The 12,238-nt window shown below is 42.2% G+C and overlaps 1 protein-coding gene across 1 annotated transcript; it reads right to left on the bottom strand.

The window, feature by feature from the left end:
- Positions 1–9,994: 9,994 nt before the first annotated feature.
- Positions 9,995–11,189, bottom strand: LOC100771878 (G/T mismatch-specific thymine DNA glycosylase). The gene is given in 4 exon segments (XM_027390027.2): positions 9,995–10,146; positions 10,148–10,173; positions 10,175–10,199; positions 10,201–11,189. Coding segments are annotated over 4 exon segments (1,167 nt in total). The 3' UTR covers positions 9,995–10,019.
- Between the last annotated feature and the right edge of the window lie 1,049 nt (positions 11,190–12,238).

Genomic DNA, 12,238 nt, shown 5'->3' with positions numbered 1-12,238 from the left:
CGGCTCGCCCTCTCCCTTTCCCTGAACAAGGAATCCTGGGAGTTGTAGTTTATCTTTCCCCAGACTGTTTTGATTGCACCCTAAGCCCTGTGCTCCATCCTCCACTATAAACTTAAGTTTTTCTGTTACTTGCAAACCTAGAAGCGAGTTTTTCCTAATTTAAATAGTAAATTCTACAATATGTTATAGGTAAGATAGCAGGAATTTATTTATGTGTTACAAACCCTTAAAGCAGTAGTTTCTAAGTTATTTTTTCTGAGTGCAGAAGTTGAAGCTAGGAACTCACACGTATTAGACAAGAGCGCTACCATTGAGCTATATCCACAGACTTGAGGGCTTTTTTTAGAAGTGGGTTGGTTTTTCAAGACAGGGTTTCTCTGTGTAACAGCTCTGGCTGTCTTGGAACTTTGCTCTGTAGATCAGGCTGGACTCAAAGTCACAGAGATCCACGTGCCTCTGCCTCCCGAGTGCTGAAACGAAGGGCGTGTGCCACCACAGCCCAGTTTGAGGACTTGTTTTTTAAATGGAAAATTTCTTTTAATCATTAAAAATTTTAGGTGAGGGGCTGGAGAGATGGTTAAGTGGTTAATGCTTGCCTTTGCCTCCTGAGTGCTGGGATTGAAAGCATGTGCCACCAACACCCGTCAAAATTTACATTTTGAAATGTTTAATCAAAGGGAAAAGAAAAGCTAGTCAGGATTACATAGCAAGACCTTGTACAAAAAGAAAAAGAAAAAGAAAGAAAAGAAGGTGGGAGAGGAGGAAAAATAAAAAAATAAAATACAACAAACATACAATTCACTATTCTAAATGGTTTAAACCTATTAATGCATGCATTTCTACAACAGCCTTAACCACCCATTTGCCCATTTGCAGAAGAGAAAACTAAAGCACAAATGCATTTAAGGAGACAAGCATGATGGCTCACACTTGAAATCTTACCACTCAGGAGGGAAGGTAGGTAGGAGGCTAGAAGCCATTCTGAGCTACATAGTGTCAGACCAACCTGGGCAACAGAGAGTCCCTGTCTCAAAAAACACAAGCCCAGGAACATAGAGATTAAGAATTTGACATCTGCTGATGGGTGGTGGTTTCCATGGTTTCAGTTCTTGGCCACCTTATTTTGGAGCCTGTGGCAAGACAGAACGTTATAGCAGGGAGTATGTTGTTAAGTCTGTTCACCTCATAATAACTGGGAAGAAAAGGAAAGAGAACAGGGGCCAGCACTCTAGTGTTGCCTTCTAGAATATACCCCTATATCTAACTTCCTCCAGAAGTTTCCACCATTCCCAAGAATCTCAGGTTGAATGCAATATGCAACCTAGTAAATTGTTTTAATTACTTTTCTGTTGCAGTGAAGAGACAACAAAGTCAAGGTTTAACTGGGGACTTGCTTATAGTCCCAGAAGGTGAGTCCATGACCATCATGGTGTGGAGCATGGCAGCAAACAGGCAGGCATGGTGCTGAAGCAGTAGCTGAGAGCTTACATGCAGAGACAACAACCATGAGGCAGAGTGAGAGCTAACTAGGAAAGATACGGGTTTTTGAAACCTCAAATCCCACCCCCCAGTGATAGTAACACACATTCTCCAACAAGACCCCACCTCCTATTCCTTCCCAAACAATTCCGCCAACTGGGAACCAAGTGTTCAAATATATGAGCCTATAGGAACAGGATTATTTTCATTCAAACCACAGTTGTCTTCCTACCAGCCTTCAATAGCATGGTTAATCTGGTTGTGAGAACAGTAACAAACCCCTAGATTTTACCATGACTGCTAGTCACATGCAATATGTATATAGTGTGCAGAAAAACATCCCTTTTCAATTACTTTGTCTTCCCTGGCTCTACTAGGCATAACAAAGAGAATCATGGTCCACATGGTGTATGTAAAAATGAATTGGGAGCTCTGGGAGGCCCTCATTGTTGTTATTGTTATTATTTTACTTAATGCAAGGTTCTAAAGGAGGTACAGTCTGTTTGAAGTGTCAGGAAAGAATGCTTGCTGGAAACCCCAGATGCTCCCACACAGGATTGGGCTTTCTTCATGAGAAACATTGGATTCTGATTTACACAGCATTTTTCTTTTAATTTTGGCTTTAAAATGACTAAACATTAAATTCATATAACCCTGCTGTAAAACAGATTACAATAATGTTATAGCTCCATTTCCTGTCGAAAGGTAGAAATAAGATTTGTTCCAGACAAAAGAGGAAGCCAGTAATAAAATTATAGCTATTGCTTCACTTAGGCTTTCTGGTTGTGCCAAGACTATATCTTTTTATATATTCTAAGATTTGGGCTTAAAACTGCCAGCAACATAACTGGTGGAGGTATGTGTTTTGCTTTAATTTCTGTCCTCTTGTCTTAATGCCACCATAGCCTAAACAACTAAGGTAGGCATGGAAGAGAGATGAAGACAACGGTAAGTTTGAGTATTTCTAATTACCCACCTCCTAGCATTTGGCATGTTAGGTTTCCTTTGACCTGGGAGAGGCTGCAGTGGGGTCATCACAGGGAAAGGGAGAAGCTGGAAGTGGTGACCGGTGGCAAAATGCAAATGATGAACCAGCATGAGTTGCATGGTTGAAAGGTGGGAGGAAGCCATGGTGAATGAAGGTGATTGTTTGTGGGCCACCAGCCAAGTCTGAAATCATTAGTGACCTATAGTTAGTAGGCGGGCTGAGGCCATAGGACACTTTCCATAATAAGTAAATTCTCCAAAAGTAATGTAACCGTGTGTGTGTGTGTGTGTGTGTGTGTGTGTGTGTGTGTGTGTGTGTGTGTGTGTGTGTTCACACGTTCAGGTGCCTGAGGAGGGTAGAAGTGAGCACTGAGTTCCCTGGAGCTGGAGTTAAAGGTGGCTGCTGCGTGCTGGGAACCGAACTCAGGTCCTCTTGAAAAGCTAGCATTTGACTGCTGAGCCATCTCTTCAGGTCTGCCTGGCCTTTAAAAAATTGGGTTCTGGAGAGTGAACTCAGGTTCTCATGTTTACAGGCTGAGCCATTTCGAATTTCCTGTAGCTTCCTCCGTGCCCCCCTCACCCTCTTTAAAAAGACAGATTCTCACTACATACTCTAGGCTGCCCTTGGACTTGTAATCTTCTTGCCCTTGATTTTCCAGTGCAATTATTGTAGACACATGCTGCCAGCCTAGGCTTTTCTTTTAAATGCCATGGCCTTTTAAAATCAGGCCTTGAAGAGAGGCCTTTGACTTAGCTCAGGGACATACCCGAATATGCTATGGGAGTCAAGGGATGGCCCAACTTTTTCACTGGAGCTTCGGTCTTACCAAGGTTAACTCTTTGCTCTTGAGGATGTTAATAAATTGGGAGTTGAATAATTTTCAGGCATTAGTAATACACTAGTGATCAAACAGTCATGCGGACTGTGGAAACATGTTGGCTGGAGGGCACTGTAGCAGGGCAGCCTCCAGTTTATGTGCAACTCAGTCAAGCACGTGATGTGGTCCTTCTGATGTACTTCCTCTGGAATTGTTGGTTTTGACTATTTTCTGTAGAGAAAACATAAGCCCATCTGTAGCCCCAACCCCTTCTTTCCAGTTAGACTTTCAACTATTTTCTCCTTCCCCCTTTCCCAGTTAGTCTTGCAATTATTACAATTAACTTTCTCTAGTAAGAATTAAACACAATAGCTTTCTTTGTGATATTTGCATACATTAATATTATTGTATTTTGCTCATACTAATGTCCCCATTATCTGCCTTTGCCTACTTCCCTCTTCCCACAGGTCCCTTCCTCCTCTAGTTGCCATTCTGCTTTCAAGCCACACACACACACACACACACACACACACACACACACACACACACATATGTACACATATATGTATATAATATACACATACACATAAATGCTTGTTTTTAAGTCTAGGTTCTGAATATGAGAATAGATTGCATGTCTGTTTTTCTTCTCCATTATCCTCTCTTGTTCCCTTATTGCCTTCTCTCTTTTTTAAAGATTTATTTATTATGTATATAGTCTCCTGCCTGCATGTACTCCTGCATGAGAAGAGGGCAACAGATCTCACTTTAGATGGTTGTGAGCCACCAAGTGGTTGCTGGGAATTGACCTCAGGACCTCTGGAAGAGCATCCAGTGCCCTTAACCTCTGAGCCATCTCTCCAGCTCCTATTGCCTTCTCTTTATACCCCTCCCTCTCCTCAAAAAATGCTCCTACTTTCATGTCATATACGTGTCTGTGAATATGTATATATTTAAATCTAGATTCACATATAAGAAAAGTCATATTTGTCTTTTTATCTAGTTTATTTCACATAACACTATCTCCATTTCTATGCATATCCTGTAAATGGCATAATTTCATTTTTCCATACAGCTGAATAAAATTCCATAATGTGTACATGTTACTTTTTCTTCTCCTGCTCATTTGTTGATTGGCATTGCTTCTATATCTTGACTATTGTAAGTAGTGTGACAATGGATATGCAAGTTATCCCTGTAGTGTACTTAGACTCCTTCAGGTGTATATGTAGGAGTTAAATAAGTGGATATGACAGATTTTATGTTTTTTGAGGCACCTCCATAATTTCCACAGTGGCTATCATACTATTTTAGGTCTGTTTTTTTGTTTGTTTGTTTGTTGTTTTGTCATTACTGTGATAAAAATACTCTGGCAAAAACAAGGGAAGGGATAAAAGGCTTATTTTGGTTTATAATTCCAGGTTACAATCTATCATTTGGGGAATTCACTGCCTCGGGAGCTTGAGGGAGCTAGTTATATCACGGTCACAATCAAGAACAGAGAACGATTAGTACAAGCATGCTTGCTATTGCTCAGCTTGATCTCTTCATTTTATACATCCAGGATAACAGCCCTGGGAATGGTGCTACCCACAGAGCCTGGAGCTTCCCACTTAAGTAACCTCATCAAGATAATCTTGCACAGACATAGCCAGAGGCTCATCTTCCATCTCCAGAGTCTGTCATGTTGACAGTTCACACTAATCATCATGATCAGACTACGTTCCTATCAGCAGTGTATAAGGGTTCTTTGCCAGCATTTGTTGTCCTTTGTTTCCTTAATGATAGCCATTCTGGCTTGGGCAAAAAGGAATCTCAGTGTGTTACAGCGATACATATGGGAGGGTCTGTATCTGGACCAGGTCTTTGCAGGATCTTGGCATTTTGTTTAGAGAATTGAAGAAGCTCCTGCAGAAGCAAGGACCTTTATTTAGAAGCAAAGCAACAGTACACACCAGGTTCCCTGCAAGTGAGTAGGTTCATGGGGTTGGAGTTTTCATGGACATAAGCTATTGTTTGAGGCTACCTTTATGGTGTCTAGGACGAGTTGATTGCTAAGGGTTGGGTATGAGTTATTCTCTTTTGATTGATAAGCTTGGATTACTTAAGCGTTTTCATACCATGCATGTCCATTCCCATGGTGTCTCTGGTTTTGCTTTTATGCACTCCCAATTGTGCATAGCTATAACATGGTAAACAGAAATTCCCCCCTAGAAATCCACTCTGAGTACACCTTTGTCCTTGGGTACACATTACTATGCATGTACCCCAAACTAGCAGAAGCTGGATCAGCCCCCTGCCTCCTGTTCGCAGATTTGTTTTGAGACATATTTTAAAAATGGGGCATTTCCATAATGTTGTCAAGGAGAAGCACTTCACTTCATTGTTGGAAGTGGGGTGTACTTGCAGTTCAGTAGGGCTGCTGAATGCATTTCTGGGAAGGGGGACTGTATGTGGAGCTCAAGGCAAATGGTGTCACAGATGGTTAGGCTATCCCTGTGCTTGTGTGCCTCAAATGAAGTTTTAATTTCTATTTTCTTGATAGCTATGGAGGTGAAATACCTTTTCATATACTTATTATTTTCTTCCTTTGGAAATCATCTATTAATTGACTATGTATAACTAGCAAAAGTTTTTCTTCCAATCTGTAGGTTTTTGCCACTCTACTGATTATTTTATTTGCTCTGCGGAAGGTTTTTAATTTTATGCAATGCCATGATTGCAATTATTTCCTGAGCTACTGGTGGATCCCATCTTTAATAACTATTCCCTTCCTATTTTATTTATATTTTAACGGTTTATTATTTATTATTGCTAATTATTATTTTGAAAGTGTCTTACTATATAGCCCTGGCTAGTCTGGAACTAGCTGTATATGTGAGGGTAGCCTTGAATTCAGAGATCAGCCTGATAAGTGCTGGGATTAAATATGCATACTGCCATGCTGGCCTTTATTATTAATAAATAAATAAATAAATAAATAAATAAATACTTTTTAAGACAAGGTTTCCTCTGTGTAGCCTTGGCTGTAGACCAGGCTGGCCTTGAACTCACAGAGATCTGCTTGCCTCTGCTTCCCAAGTGCTGGGACTAAAGGTGTGCACCACCACCACCGCCAAGCTTATATTTATTATTTTTTAATAGTGTGTGTGTACCCATGTAAATGCAGGTGACCAAGGAGGCAGAAGAGGCCCTGACTCCCTGGGGCTGTAGTTACAGACAGCTGTAAACTGCCAGATATGGGTCTTAGGAATGCAACTCAGGCCTTTGCAAGAGTAGTAGTTTGGTTTTTTTTTTTTTTTAATTGAGACAGGGTTTCTCTGTGTAGCTTGGGAGCCTATCCTGCCACTCACTTTGGAGACCAGACTGGCCTCGAACTCACAGAGATCCACCTGCCTCTGCCTCTCAACTGCTGGGATTAAAGGCATGTGCTACCAAGGCCTGGCACATGGACTGCTCTTACAGAGCACTTGGGTTTGGGTTCCAGCACCCACACAGTGTCTGACCACCATCTTTGACTCCAGTCCCAGGGACTTCCTCTGGCCTCCTCAGGTATTGCACCATCGATACACGGAGGCAAAACACCATAAACATTTAAATTTATTTTTTTCAAATAAAGGGTGGGACAAAGGGTCCAAAGGATAAAATAGAAACTATATTAGTTACTTCTCTTGATGTGGCAAGACAGTGGATTTCAGAAGCAACTTAAGAGGGCTTTATTCTGACTCCTGGTTTAGAGAGCACAGTTCATCATAGAAGGGAAGGCATGGCCAGGATATCCACTTCTGGGGCAATGGGAGGATAGGGCTGCTTGCTTTACATCTCTCTGCAGAGCAGCAAACAGAGCTCCGGTCCACCTGAAGTCGATTTGCCCTATAACCCTCTGTGACTCTAGTCTTCTGGCTGCCACCCGGGCCTCCCATTGAGAAGGTTCCAGGGCCTAACAATACATAGCATCACCAGATGGAGATCACATATTAAAACACAGGGTATGTATGTATGTATGTATGTATGTATGTATGTATGTACATATGTATCAAGACAGGGTTTCTCTGTGTAACAGTCCTGGCTGACCTGGAGCTCACTCTGTAGATCAAGCTGGCCTTGAACTCACTGAGATCCCCCTGCCTGTGTCTCCCAAGTGCTGGATTAAAGGCGAGTGCTACTATTGCCCAGCCAAATACCGGAGTTTATAGGGCACATTTCACACTCAAAAACATAAATAAATTTAACTATTAACTTGTCTATTGAGAAGACATTGAAAGTAAGTTACAATTTGTCTTATTTTAAATAAACACAATGTTATTTATTTTTGAGACATTCTCACTCTGGCACCCTGGCTGGCCTGGAACCCCCTTTGTACACCAGGATGACCTTGGACTCAGATATCTGCTTGCCTCTGCTGGGATTAAAGTCACGTGACACCATACCCAGAATATTTTTGTGTCTGTCTTTTTGAGAATCTGAGAAAATCTATTCATTCCTCAAAAAAGGCCCATATTCATAATTTAGTACTTCAGGTGTGTCTTAACACTTTGATAGCTCATCAGACCTGAAGTTAAAGCAGGATTTCTCCCTTCAGTACTTCATTATTTTTAACAAATGTTAATGTTAATTTTAGCCAGTATGTTGAATGCATAAGAAATTACAAAAAGGACTTTCAGTTGAGTAACAAGAACTTTTGAGAACCAACAAGAGAAATAAATGCAAATTAATAAAAGGACTGCCAGGCATGGTGGTGAATGCCTTTAATCCCAACACTCAGGAGGTAGAGGCAGGCGGATCTCTGTGAGGCCAGCCTGATCTACAGAGCGAGTTCCAAGAGAGCAAAGGCTTTATAGAGAGACACTGCCTCCAAAACAAACAAAACCCAAATCAACAAACAAAAAACAAACCCACAAAAGGGGGAGGATGCTGAGAACTGGCATGGTGGTTGAGAGTACTCATTGTGGGGGCTGGAGTCATAGCTCAGTGGTTAAGAGCATGGGCTGCTGTTCCCAGAGATCTCAGGTTCAATTCCCAGCGCCCATGTGGCATCTTGCAACTGTCTGTAACTCCTGTTCCAGGGGAGCTGACACCTTCACACCGATGCACATAAAAAAGTTAAAATTAGATTTTTTTTTTAAGACCTGAGTTTTCCCACCAGTACCCACATGGAGGCTCACAACCACAAACTGAAACTCCAGCTGCATAAGATCTGACATCCTCTTCTGACTTCACTGGACTCCTGCACACATGTGGTACACATATGTACACTTACACACACATTAAATACCAAAAAAAAAAAATGTGGTTCACAGAAGCGGTTACATCTCAGAGTTGTACAAAAGAGGCAAAATTTGGTGCAGAACAAGAGGACTTCTTTTTTTTTTCAAATAACATTTGTTACTTGGATATATGTCACTAAACTTTGTCATATGTTGATTTTAAGGAACATGGAGGCTGGGCATGGTGGTACACACCTTTAATTCTAATGAGGTAGAATTAAAAAAGAGTAATTATTAAACACTGATTTACTGATTTTATTAGTGATTTACTTAAATCCCTGCTTGTTCTACCTATTGCCAAACAATACTTTACTGGGACTGTACTCAGAAGATCATCACACTCTTTCTCCAATGTGTCATAATTTAAAGTATTTCCCTTCTCAAGGAAATCAATGGTAAAGCTACAATAGTCACATACCAAAGCAATTCTTAGTTACATGCTTTACACTGTCCCACAAAAAATAATTCAGTTGCTCCTAGGCCCTCATGCAAGGCACTTCAGAGCACCCGCACAACGTGCCCATGTAAACAGCCGTGCAGTCCATCTTAAAACAACATGGCTCACACACAGCTTGACCTAGACTCGAGGAAAAATAAGATCCATCGTTACCACAGCTAAAAAGCATGTTAAAATTCACAAGAAACTGCTTCTCTTATTATTCATAGAACAGGCTACATAACCTCTGTGGAATATAAAAACCTTATGGACAATCAATAAACAAAGCAAAAAAAAAAAAGCAAAAAACAAAACTACAAAAACCTCATGGACTTTTCATACTGCAAAACCAGCATGCTTGGGTATGTGCCAAGTCAGAATATTCATGAGTGATCAGGAGTGAATGCAATAGGCATTTCTGAATACCCAGTTTTAATATCACACAACCCTAATAGACTAAGGTATTTGTAACACCATGGAAAACGCATTAGAGACCAGAAAGGTACAAATTTCAGTCAACCTTTTCATTGAGGTTCATTCACTTAGTCTACAGTAACAAACAGTAGAGACAAATAAAATTTCTTTCTTTTTTATTTAAATTAGAAACAAGATTCTTTTACTTGTCAATCCCAGATCCCTCTCTCTCCCCTCCACCCCTGCCCACCGCCCCCTCCCCTGCTCCCCACCGATCCATATCCCAACCCGTTTCTGCTCCCCAGGGAGGGTGAGGCCTTCCATGTGGAATCTTCAAAGTCTGTCAAATCATTTGGATCAGGGCCTAGGCCCTGTCCCCTGTGTCTAGGCTGAGAGAGTGTCCCTCCATGTGGAGTGGTCTCCCAAAAGTCCATTTGTGTATTAGGGGTAAATACTGATCCACTACCAGTGGCCCCGTAGATTGTCCAGACCTCCAAATGACCTCCTCGTTCAGGGGGTCTGGAACAGTCCTATGCTGGTTTCCCAGCTCTCAGTCTGGTGTCCAATACTTTTTAAATTATTGACTAGTTAGTTTTAACTAGCAAGGAGACGGTGGCCTCACAACCGCATTAACACTGCAGTGTCGAGGCAGAGCTCAGAAGACCGTGGTGAAGCATGGCTTCCTTCTCCCTGCTCCCGTGTCCCACAGTTATTAAAGGAAGGAATCTCGTCTGTAAATGACTGTCATCCACTGCCCATTTGGATCACCACCTCAGCTCTGCACTGTCGGCGGTTAGCAAAGCTTCAAGGTTCAGTCTGACACCGGTTTTCACTGTAAGCACCGCCAAACGCTGCTTCATAGCCGGGATCATACTCTTCTTCCTTGACAACCATCTTCTTTGCATCCTCTTGTGCGAGCTGTAGGTCAAACGTGTACTGCACCTCCTGAACGTCTGTGTTCCGTTCAGTGCCTTTCAGCTGGTCTCTCAGGTCCTTCAGTTTAATGTAGTAATGAACCTTGTCCTGGGCTCGAGGAAACTGAGCGCATCTGGCACTGGAAGACGGCATGACGTAGCAGAGAGTTTCTGTGTCCGGGATCTTGTGGGACTGAAGCCCAAATTCCAAGTTCTTAACCTTTACTCCAAAAACTTCTTTACTGAAAATTTCGTAAATACATTTGCCATTAAACGCCGCTATTTTTGGCTGGTATTTCTGCAGTTTCTGCACTAGGATTCTCCCTCCTTCTCGGAATTCTTTACTGGACAGATCCTTGCTGCCCGGCGTCGTCCGTTCTACCATGTTGGTGAAGCCAATGCCGTACTTCCCGGGTAAGGTGTAGTCATCCATGTGATTCAGCTGGACCTCACTCAGTCCTGACATGAACAGACACTTCCAGAAATGATTTCCAGGTCCAGGGTAATGATGCCCTGTGTAAGCAGCCATTAATCCTGGGTTAATGCCAATGATCACAATGTCCAGATTGAAGGTTAAAATATCAGGAAGGGTCTTGGTCAAAAGCTCAGCCTCAGAAACACCGTTGAAACGGTCCACCTTTCTTTTCACTTTAAATGTGTCTGTAATTTTTCCTTGTTTTTCTTTTGACTTTATGGACTTGTCAGATTTTTTTGGCCTGGCACGTTTTTTGGGTTCCACTGGGTCCTTGGGTTCTGACGCTCTGGCTTTTCTTTTCCTTCTGTTTGGAGCCTCTGGTACAGGTTCCTGGGCAGGAGCATCTGCGGACATCTTCTCTTCAGTCGTGACCGACATATTAGGAGCTTCAGCCATCATTTGCTGAAATGGAAATGAATAAAAAGCTTGAACGTGCTCCAGAGAATAGCTGCGCACGCCCTCTGCATCCAAGGCGGCGCCGCTGAGGGGGCGGCCGCAGCTGCCAGGCCACGGGCACACCCTCAGAGGGACTGAGCACCTGATCACGGTTTATAGTTGTATTTTTTCTATGACAATCATACCTGCTTTAAAACCCACACCTAGGCCGGGCGTTGGTGGCACACGCCTTTAATCCCAACACTCGGGAGTCAGAGGCAGGTGGATCTCTGTGAGTTCAAGACCAGCCTGGTCTACAAGAGCTAGTTCCAGGACAGCCTCCAAAGCCACAGAGAAACCCTGTCTCGAAAAACCAAAAAACAACCAAAAACCCACACTCCTTATTTTGATAGAGAACCAAACAAGTGGAGAAAGAGTAGTGCCGGGGTAGTTATTGTGTTTCTTTTGGTGGTGGCACACTCCTGTAATCCCAGAATTCTAGATGCAGAGACAGGAGGATCCTGCACTACAGGCCGGGCCTAGGCTACATAGCCAGTACTTGTCTAAACAAAACCCACAAAAAGTAAAATCAAAACAAGCAAAAGACCAATAAGACACACACACACAAAACAAAGCAATAAGAAACAAGAACTCCACAAAAATATCGTTGTTTTGTTCTAACTTAAATCTTACTGTATTGTAATCCTCTCCCCAGCACCTCCAGAGGATCCTATAATCTTGATTATCAAAAAAGTAGGAAAGATAAAGAAAAATGTTTTAGTAGTCCTTTGAAATGCAACCAGAATCATATAGGTGCCTGCTAAGACACTAAAGCATATCTCTCTATTGAGGAGGAGACACTACACTTGCTTAAGCCTCATTCTTTCCACGAATGTTCCTCTTTCTGTTAACCTCCATGCTCTAATCTGTGTTAAAATATCTGCCTAAAGGCTGAGCAGTGGTGGTACATGCCTTTACTCCCAGGACATGGGAGGCAGAGGCAGTATGGTATTGGCAGGAGAAAATATATAGATCAATCAAATAGTTAAATGTACAGAAGTAAAATCATCGAT

The sequence above is a fragment of the Cricetulus griseus genome (genome assembly GCF_003668045.3).
Source record: "Cricetulus griseus strain 17A/GY chromosome 1 unlocalized genomic scaffold, alternate assembly CriGri-PICRH-1.0 chr1_1, whole genome shotgun sequence".
NCBI lineage: Eukaryota > Metazoa > Chordata > Mammalia > Rodentia > Cricetidae > Cricetulus > Cricetulus griseus.
The sequence above is the reverse complement of the archived record's forward strand: the minus strand, read 5'-3'. Positions and strand labels throughout refer to the sequence as shown.